Source organism: Cebus imitator, unplaced genomic scaffold (genome assembly GCF_001604975.1).
Source record: "Cebus imitator isolate Cc_AM_T3 unplaced genomic scaffold, Cebus_imitator-1.0 Scaffold195, whole genome shotgun sequence".
NCBI classification, from domain to species: Eukaryota; Metazoa; Chordata; class Mammalia; order Primates; family Cebidae; genus Cebus; species Cebus imitator.
Window position 1 is genome coordinate 3,378,116 of NW_016107510.1, and position 11,174 is coordinate 3,389,289.

An 11,174-nucleotide genomic window follows, 5' to 3' on the forward strand; every position below is an offset into this window, starting at 1 on the left:
TGTCATGATTCAGTGGCTTTGTAATGTGAAAGTCACACAGATCTCTGATGTCTTAGTGGCTCTATAGAGCGACACAGCTTATGAGTGAATATACTTCTCTGTGATCTGAAGAGTAACAAACCTTCAAATAGTTACTCAGATTATATAGTGTTTTTAAAAAAATAGATTGTGTTTGGAATCCTTGGTGATACATTATTTTATATTAAGATATATCTTGGTTCTTTGTTAGTGAATTATTTTGGTAATGTGGAACCTTCACTCTACATAAGGATATCCAAAAAGCCTGACTCAGAGGGGGTTGGGCCAGACACTGTGAAGTGAGTGTGCCTTTGCTCAAAGCTAATCAGCTACTCTGTTTAGGTAGATACAAGAGGTCATTTCTAGTTTGTATTACACAGTTTACGCCATCCTTTTATTAGGGTAAATATTTGGGAAGATAAGCAAATAAATGGAATGGAAGATGAGCAAATCTGAAAACCAATGAGGAACATACCTTAAACCTTACCAACATGTGTCAGATAAGTCAACATGTAATTTCTTAAACTCAAAATAAGAATCCTTCCTGTAAAGCATGTTAATGTTATAGAAACTCCGTAAGAGGTAAAGATGTAGATGATATGAATTTTGGTTAACTGTTAGGAATAATGACTTAAGGCCGGTAGATATTTGTGTAATTATGTCCTAAAGCTGGCCCTTACAAAATACTTGAATTAGTGAGATTAGGGTTTCCATTTACGGTCATAATATTTCCATTTGATTTTAGGAATTTCAAAATTGGTTGTAAAAATTTGCTTCAGGTAAAACTTGGGAGATAAGCATCAGGGGGGTATTTTTTTTGGTGACCGTTTCTGAGAAAAGTAAGTATGTGAAATGATGCAGAAAATTCATCTCGACAGTTGGGGACTGGCTTTATCTTGAGTGGGAGAAGAGAGTATATAGATAAAACTATTGTGAAGGTTCCCTGACCCTAGCTTACTTGTTGCAAGAAGATGACTACTCACATTACTTGCTACTTGAATGCAAATAACTGTTCTTGCAATGAAAATGTATTTTAAGATCATTTCTCATTGGTTTTGAATAAAAATTTGGCTAGTTTCAAATAATGCTGTAGAAAACTATGAGCAAGATTATAGTTACAATTCTGCGACATTTGAACACACTTGGGAGTTCTGATTTAATAATGGAGAAGTGTAAGATTTTAGGAAGTTTTTGTTTCCAACTTTAACCTCTCTCCCAACTTCCACTTGGTTACTTGACCCAACTGAAATCAGTGTGTCCAAAATCAAGACTGACTGAGTCACCTTTCTTATTTTTTCTTCAACCTTGGTTTCATATTACACTCTAGTTACTTCTACTTTGCTCCATTTACAGTCAATGAATCAGAAATACCAGTTGACATTTGTTCTTTTTAAATGTTGTTTCCCCATTGTGAGCTTTTTATTATCACAGCTACCACAGTAGTCCATCCCCAGATTATAACACATACCCAGATTATTTCCATCACTGCTAATTGGCCTTCCATTCTCTGTTGCTGCCTTCTCCCACAGTACTTTACATTTTGATTGATCTAGCAGCTTTCTTTATTCTCACTCCTCTATTTAAGAACATTTATAACCCTATACCCTCCGAAAACAACGCCTACCCATTCATCTGGAATTTAAATGGGACAGAAGCTTTTAAGCTTGTCCTTGCTACTTTTTCCGACTTCATTGCCTGTTTCAAACCTAATGTGAATTTTGTCCTCTGGTCCATTTAGGGGCTCCCAGACACACATCTGTTTATACCTATTCGTTATTAATCAGAACCACTCTCCTGTTCTGATTCTTATTCTTTGTTCAAGGTCCAACTTAAGTCTTACCATCTCCCCTACCCCTAACTCCCCACCACCCACCAGAGCCTTCTGGTATTCTAGTCCGTCATCATTTGTGCCCTCTGAACTAAAGCCACATAATTATTTTGAACTTTTTTTCCTCTGGTTCCTATCATTTGGTTAATGTTTGATATTTTGGAAGGACTGAAAAATTATATAGACTATGACTTTGATAAAAATGCGTCCATTTTATTGGGACCTACAATAAGAAAGTAGATCAGACTTCAACACTTTTATAAATCCAAAGTCAAGAGTTGCTGCTTTCCTACATTGTGGTACTTGAGGCATTTTTCTCCTGCTAATAATGGATTAGATCTTAGTCATTTTCTTATGGTCTGGTATAGATAGACAACACAAACACTGAGAGATAACAGCAGTTTTAAAATAACTGTCATTTTTATTAAGCACTAGAATTCTGGTAATTCTTTTAAACATTGTTTAACAACCTGTAAGGAAGGTATTAATATCTGTTTTTCAGAGCCTGAATTTAAGACTCAGGTTAAGTAATTTGACTAAGGTCACATAAAGTAGTTGATGGGTGGGGGGATTTCAAAGCCATTTTTTTCCTCAATCACTATGCTAGGCTTCCAAGTTTTATATGAGTTGTATACAATCTACTATTTGTAGTTCCAAATAGTCATGTATGAGGGATATTTGGGGGTCAGAACAAGAGACCAGGACTACTTCTGCTGCTCTTTTACCTGTTTTGTATTGAAGCAGAAAGAAATCAGTTTCTGGGTTTCATTTGGTACCTTCAATGACCACTGGCTTTACATACAGTTTATAAAAGCTCCACAGTTATTCAAGTTCATAATCAGGTCCCAAGTTTGTAGTTTTTCTTCAGTATGGAAAGCCTTGTAATTATGACTCTTCAGTTTCATCTGGGAAAAGATTATAAGGTTTATGACTTAAAAGAACAGGCTTCAAATTAAATGTTGCCTGTTTCTCAATCTCTTATCAAGGTAGAGAATTTTTCAAGAACAGAGGCCTGTTAAAGACAAGGAAATTGATTACGTTCCAGTTAGTTCTTACATAAAAAATTTAATGATGTATAGTGAAGTGTTTTTTTAACAATGAGGTGATGGTTTAAAATTAAACTACTTGGTTTTAAGATAGTAAGATACTGAGACCTAAAGTAGAGAAACTGTTGTTTATTTGTAACTTACACACAGATGTCTTTAGTTTGAAATAAACTTTAAACATTTGAAATCGCATAAAAATAAACACAGTGGACTAATTTTAAATGAGAGCATTGTGGGGTTGAGATGATCATGTGAATAACCTGACATTGCCTCACATGAATAAAATGGACAGAGCTGCAGGTGGACTTGATCTTTTGGTCACTATGGGGTTGAATGAGACTTCGAAATGTCTCAGCCATAATGAATAAAGTTAAATTCCTCTCCCCTGTAGCTTTTTGTTGCTGTTATTTTTTATTTTTATTTTATTTTTTAGATTGTAGCTACAGATAGAAAAGATTTCCTGGGACTGGGAAGTGTAATTTTTTAGGCATGAAACAAAGAGTTGTTTTAGAAATTTTACTATCATTAGGAGGAAGCTTAAAAAGACAGGAATTCCATTGTCTTGTAAGAAGTAAGAAATATTTATTGATTCCCAAATGGAGCTGAAAAAAAACCTTTCCTCTTTTAGAAAGTTGTGAATGACCCAGCGAGAGCTCTAGTAAGCTTTACTGAACCAAGCTGCTAATAGTTATTTAATGTTATTCTTCAGTGTGAAAGAATCTCCGTAGATTTTCCTTTTAATCTCTTTGAATTGCAGGCTCATAAACCTCTCTGATGAGTCCTGCCAGTGTTTTCTTAGATCCCACTGTTGAGACAATGGAGCCACAGAATTCTTTCACCTCTTGTTGTCAGACAAATCCAATAGAACACAAGGTCAGAAGGGCCTGTACTTCTAAAGGTTGAAAGATTCTTTTTCAAGTAACCACATACATTATTTGATTTTTAACATTATATTTCTCAAGAACCTCTCTTTATAATGTACTGACTTCTGTATGTAAATAGATTTGGAAGTTTTTCTTGTTTCCATATTTGGCTAAGCTTATGAGCACAGCACAGGGTATGAACAGACCTTAGTGTTCCTAGATACCTTAGACAAAGTTGAACCCATTTACTTCAAAAGAATCAGGAATCATTTAGTATCATTGGACTCAGTGTAATAGTACACCACATGCCAGACAATGCTTTTTCTTTCCAAATGGCTGTGTTATTTTTTTTGTTTGTTTGTTTGTTTGTTTAAATGCTTATTACCATTCTGTATCCAAAATTCCAGATTTAATGTCTTGGATCTGTTCATTTAATTAAATCACTCTCTAAATCAGTTTATGTTTTCCCAATGCTTTTAGTAGTGTCATGTTAATAGGGGAATTTTAAGAGATAGGATTTACCTTTCTAGATACCTATTAAAATGTTTTATTACGAGAGAAAAATATTTATAATATGTAATACTACAAAAGGATACTAATTTGTTTTGAAAATGCCATGCCTGATTAGTAGACAATTATTAAAGCTAATTATAGTTTCCTGTAAGTTACTTTAGAGGATGGGAAGAATTAAGTTTTTTAATTATAACCACAATGGTAGACAAGCAGGGATCATTGTTTAAAAAGAAAAAAAAACACTGATTTGTTTGTGCTCCTTCTTTGTAATTGTAGTGGGGTTTGAGGAGAGGGAATTTGCTGTTGCCCCATTCCTGGACACCTGCCTCTCAACAAAGGATCTTGGTCACCCCCCACCGCCCACATTTAGATTCACCTTTTACTTGTGTGTACCACGTCTGCTCATTATACAGTTCTCCAGGGTTCCAATTTTCCCCTGAGTTAATCACCCCTAGCCTTTTTCGGAAACTGTTAGATTACCATCCTTTCAAAGAATACTCACTTTATCAGTCTATTCTTTTTCTCCTTTTATTTTATTTCAATTTAAAATGTAGCCATAAATAGAGTCTCAACACACTACCTTTAAAACTTGAAAAAATATAATCCATACAGAGAAGTGCATAAATCTAAGTGCGTAGCTTGATGGATTTTCACAGTGAACACACCCGTTTAACCAGAAAGCCTGTGTTTTTTTGTTTGTTTGTTTTTTAGATAGAGTCTTGCTCTGTCACCCAGGCTAGAGTGCGGTGGCAGGATCTTGGCTCACTGCAACCCCCACCTCCTGGGTTCAAGCACTTCTCCTGCCTCAGCCTCCCAAGTAGCTGGGACTACAGGTGCATGCCACCAAGCCTGGCTAATTTTTGTATTTTTATTAGAGATAGGGTTTCACCATATTGGTCAGGCTGGTCTCAAACTCCCGACCTCAGGTGATCCACCCACCTCGACCTCCCAAAGTGTTGGGATTACAGGCATGAGCCATGGTGCCCAACCCAGAAGGCCTTTTATGACTTTTTCCAGTTACCACTGACTCCCCATTTCCCCCAACATCATGGGGTAGTTTTGCCAGTTACATCTGATGTAACGGAAATCATATGGTATGTTACCTTTTTCATCTGATACTAGTTTTTTAAAACCAGAATCCCTAAAAGAACTTGGACTGTTTGTGCCCATGGTATTGAATAATCAGGTCAACATACAGATATTTAGATAGCCACAGAATATGAAAATATTTTAATATACTCCTTGTAACTCTGACCTCGGGCAAGGTACTAACCCTTTTTGTGTATTCTCTTTTCCTATTTACCATGAGATATGGTCTAAGCTAATCTTTTAACCAAGAAATAGGTAGCTACTCTAAAGTTCCTATGCATAGAGATGAAGAAAAAATAGTAATAAAACTGTGAAAGCCACTTTTTGAGTAGGTGGAATAATAGGAATGGTTTCACATGAAATAGTAACTATGTGAGAATAACAACAGTTTCCCAGTAGATTGGCAGTTATATTTGCAAGTAATTTCTAATTTATTATTTTTAAATAAAAATGGCATCATGGATCTATTTGAATAGCTTGTCTTTTTGTACAATTAATATATTACAGGTGTTCAAGATAGGTAAGATTAAGAAAGCTGATTCATCTTGTCATTATTTCTGCCTTGTCTGATTTGCTTTGATTGATTTCAAAATTCTTAAAATATCTATAAGATACCCTGGAATATAGGCAACTCCATTATAAATTTATTATACCTGTTTTTCCCCTAAATAGGATTTAAGTGTCAATTATTACCCCCATTCCTTAAATCTGAAACAGTGTTTAATCTTCCAATGCTAGCAAACAACGCTGTTCCTTCTGAGTAACAAGTTAAAATGTGATTAAGATTTTTGTCCCCATTCATGAGAATTTTAGATAGAATTTTTTAAAATTAGGAATATCTGAATAGCATATAGCCTACTATACTTTACATAGAATGTGGAAATTAAATTGTTTTGTTCAGAAATTACTTAGCATACAGATAGATTGTGCATAAGCTATCCAGTAGACATACAGAGATGGAGGAAGGATCTCTGACCACTGGGCCAAATCCTTATCTTTGGATCTTAAGGACAGTCAAATAGATTACTTACTGGTGACCAATAAATATGAACTGGTATAATATCTGATATACTTTAATAGAAAACCATGGTGAGTTCAAAATATTGTATAACCTTTTTATCTACTTTAAAATTATGTAACTCACTAATAAATTTTGAACAGGCAGTTATTAAATATAATTAAATTTCGGGCATTCACATCACAGAACAAAGGGAAGCATTCTCAGCAGGTGAACAAGAGACTAGTAAGACAGCTAAAGGAAATTTTATTGGGGTGGGGACTGGATTTTAGTAGGGTTTTTTTGTTTGTTTTTTGTTTTCCCCTTAAAAATTATTTACTTCTAGAAAAACAATACAAGTATACAGGAAATATAACATGCCTTTAAAAACAAAGACAAATGCTTCCCATCTTTGGTTGCCGTCTTTGACCCAAAGAACATTTGGTTTAAGCAACAGAGTAGATGCTCCTGTTACAGATTTAGGTGGAATTCCAGGCTTCCTTGGACCTTCTATCTGCAGCTAAAACTTAGGTCCAGGAAACAGCAATGGAACATCAACACAATACATTTGTGTTGTAGGGTTACTGAAATACTGAAATAATTACTACCTTAAGTTACTTAATCTCTTGCAAACAATCAAATGTAAAAATGAGTAATAGCCTTTTACATTTGCATAGAGCTTTATTTTTTAAAGCACTTTTAGTGTGTTCCCATTTGATATGAAGAACACCTTTTTGTTAGTCTGCCTCAGCTGCCATAACAAAATACCATAGACTGGGTGGCTTAAACAAAATTTAATTCTCATGGTTCTGGAGGCTAGCAAGTCCAAGATCAAGGTGCTGGTTGACTCAGTTTCTGATGAGGGCTCTTTTCCTGGCTTGCAGACAGCCTCCTCCTTGCTGTGCCTTCATATGGCCTTCCTCTGTGTATGGGTGCCTGTGTAAAGAGATTGGTGTCTCTTCCTTTCCTTTAAGGCCACTAGTCCTATTTGATTAGAACCCCACTTTTATGACTCCATTTAACCTTAATTACCTCCTAAAAGCCAAGAACAGTCAAATTAGAGAAATGCCGTATCAAAACCACAATGAGATACCATCTCACACCAGATAGAATGGCGATCATTAAAAAGTCAGGAAACATCAGATGCTGGAGAGGATGTGGAGAAATAGGAATGCTTTTACAGTGTTGTTGGGAATGTAAATTAGTTCAGCCATTGTGGAAGACAGTGTGACAATTCCTCAACCACCTAGAATCAGAAATACCATTTGACCAAGCAATCGCATTCCTGGGTATATACCCAAAGGATTATAAATCATTCTACTGTAAAGACACATGCATACATATGTTTACTGCAGCACTGTTCATAATAGCAAAGACTTGGAATCAACCCAAATGCCCATCAGTGATAGACTAGATAAAGAAAATGTGGCACATATACACCATGGAATACTGTGCAACCATAAAAAAGGATGAGTTCGTGTCCTTTGCAGGGACATGGATTAAGCTGGAAACCATCATTCTCAGAAAACTAACACAAAAACAGAAAACCAAACACCATATGTTCTCTCTCATAAGTGGGAGTTGAACAATGAGAACACATGGACATAGGAAGGGGAACATCACACACTGGGGCCTGTCAAGCAGTGAGGGGTTTAGGGCAAGATAGCATTAGGGGAAATACCTAGATGATGGGTTGATGGGTACAGCAAACCACCATGGCACGTGCATACCTATGTAACAAACCTGCATGTTTTGCACATATATCCCAGAACTTAAAGTATAATTACACACACACACACACACACACACACACACACATTAAAAAAAAAGAACAGTCAAATTATGGGCTAGGGCTTCAACATATGAATTTGAGGGGGACACAATTCAGTCAACAGCAACCCTCCTGAAGCAGATAAGGAAGACATAGCTACTGTTTTAGAGATGAACAAACTGATACACCTACTGTTAGAAAGTTAGTAACATATTGCAACTAAGGTTCAATAGTTATTTTTATCCAACTCCACACTGCTTTCTTAGTTACATAATATCTGACAAAAAACAAACACACAAAAAACATTGCCCTATTGCTTACAAAATAGAGGTCACTAGTAGGTTGCAGAGAATCATCAAAATTAACTTCGTGCACGGTTGTGAAAAATGGGATTGATTTTGACTTAAAATTTATAAGAAATGCTATGCTCTAGATTTTTCAGTCAGCTGAAGTCAGGTTGCTTTAACACTGCTGTCAAGAGTACTATTGCTGTCGGTGTACTAAGTGAGTTTTTTTTTCTTTTTCTTTAATTATACTTTAGGTTCTGGGTTACATGTGCAGATCATGCAGGATTGTTGCATAGGTACATACGTGGCAAGGTGCTTTGCTGCCTCCATCCCCCCCGTCACCTATATCTGGCATTTCTCCACATGTTCTCTCTCTCCAACGTCTCCACACCCTGCTGCCGCTCCCCTAGCCCCCACCAACAGACCCCAGTGTGTGATGCTCCCTTCCGTGTCCATGTGTTTTCATTGTTCAACACCTGCCTATGAGTGAGAATATGCAGTGTTTGATTTTCTGTTCTTATGTCAGTTTGCTGAGAATGATGGTTTCCAGATTCATCCATGTCCCTACAAAGGACACAAACTCGTCATTTTTTATGGTTGCATAGTGTTCCATGGTGTATATGTGCCACATTTTCCCTGTCCAGCCTATCATTGATGGGCATTTGGGTTGGTTCCAGTAAGTGATAAGTAAGTTAGAATTGTAGTGACCAGGCTGGGTTTGTCTTTTTAGCATTCTTCATGATTACAGTTAAATATCATGTTTTATAATTGTCATGTTTTATGTTTTACAGAAGATGACCTAAGAAGTATAGGACCAGTAGATGCTCAAGTATATCTTGAAGAAATGTCTTGGAATGAAGGTTGGAAATTTTTTTTCTCTTGACAACATTAAAAAACATAGGAATTTTCTCTAAGGAGAAAAACTCATTGGATATTTGGAATCTTACAAAGAAATCATAGTGTAGCTTTCCATATATATGTGATGAGTGTTTCTATTTGGAGTATTTCTGTTTAATTGTAAACTTTATTTATACTGATTGATGTCCTCCTATATGACTCATTTCCAGTTATGTTCATATTCTAATTAGACGTTAGGATAAAGTTTCATAAGGATTGTTTTGTTTTTTACTTTAGTTTTTGTATTAGTTGTCTGTGTAGTATGGTAAATAATGTCAAACAAGATTTTTTTTTTCATTCCTTTTAATGTTGACAAGATGAATTCCTATTAGAATATTTTATTTTCTCTTTATATAAAATCAAAAACTGTCAGGGCAGGGCTTTTAAGTTATACTTGGAGGTTTGTTGTTTTTTGTTTGTTTGTTTGTTTTGTTTTTTTAACTCTCACATACTGATTGTCTTGTAGGAAGAAAAGAGTATCTGTCATTCCCTTTGATGCAACATGAAGCCATGTTTTTGCTTTTCTGTTATTAAAATTTTAGAACTTAAATCCAGTATAGTTTCCCCATTTTTCTGATAGTTCCTTGATTGTTCTGGTTAGACGTCATTAAATTGGGAAAACACCCTTTACTAAATGGAAGCCTTAAGTACCATACTTACTTGTTTCTCTGGGCAAATGAAGAAAATCTTACTATTTCCTCGAATCTTTATATACTCTTAACCCTTTAACCTTATTGTTCAGGATGAAGTTCAGATTCCCTCAATGTTTATAAAAATGTGCAAATGAGTGTGGATAGGAGGAAGATAAAAATAGAGCCATCTGAAACCAAATTTACTTTTTAAATGCCAAATTCTTAACTTTGTGCCCCTATGAAGTGGGTCACAAGCCTTATTAACTTAGAAAGGAAGTCATGTGTTTGCCTCTGGGACCATTCTGCCCCCAACCCCTCAAGTGAAATCCTAGAGTAGAAATTCGGTGTATAGTTGGAAAAGTTGAGGTTTTATATAACTGGAGCTCCTAGTGGTGGTGACAGTCTCATCAGAGTAAACAGGAAGAAATGCTACTGTGAAAACAATACACTAGTGACATAGACTTTTCACTACTAGTTTGTGGAAGGGACACTCTAGAACATGTCATTTATCAGGGAGACTTACCCAACTGAAAAAATATATATGCACCTATGTATTATATACATACATGTACTTTTTATTTTTTTTTGCCAAATACACAGACTTCAAGGGACTAAATATGTTTTGAATTATAGTTTGCACATGTACCCCAGAACTTATAGAATTTGAAAATATACTTTGTCTCTTTATCAACTGGCATGTATATGTATGTTTGTATGTGTTTAATCTCAAATTAGTTCTTGCTGTAGTTGATATGGGTAATATATTTTGTTTATAGTAAGTGTGAAAATAGTGAAAACTGGTTTTTATCCTTTTTTTACCTTTTAAAAATAATATAATGTTAATATCTTAATTTCAAATGAGAATATGGGGCTGGGTACCTGTAATCCCAGCACTTTGGGAGGCTGAGTTTGGAGAAATGCAGAGGTCAAGAGTTTGAGTCCAGCCTGGGCAACATGGGAAGACTCTCAGAACAGACTGTGAGAACAGAAAACAAACAAATAACCATAGCAAGACTGCATCTCTACAAAAAAAAATTAGAAATATATAAAAATAGTTTAAAAAGAAAAAGAAGAAACATAATATGGATAAGTGGCTTAAGCATCTGTTCGAATCCCAGCACTGTGGGAGGCCGAGGCAGGTGGATCACGAGGTCAAGAGATCGAGACCATCCTGGTCAACATGGTGAAACCCCGTCTCTACTAAAAAAAACTACAAAAAATTAGCTGGGCATG

At 35.6% G+C, this 11,174-nt stretch overlaps 1 protein-coding gene across 3 annotated transcripts in view; it reads left to right on the plus strand.

Moving 5' to 3' along the window:
• Positions 1 to 11,174, plus strand: part of DNAJC24 (DnaJ heat shock protein family (Hsp40) member C24) — a 57,637-nt gene that overhangs the window by 43,405 nt on the left and 3,058 nt on the right. For all 3 annotated transcript variants that reach the window (XM_017547104.2, XM_017547102.2, XM_017547103.2), the window contains exon 4: positions 9,204 to 9,272. In XM_017547104.2, coding sequence (XP_017402593.1) covers positions 9,204 to 9,272 — 69 coding nt within the window. The remainder of the gene's footprint in view (positions 1 to 9,203; positions 9,273 to 11,174) is intronic.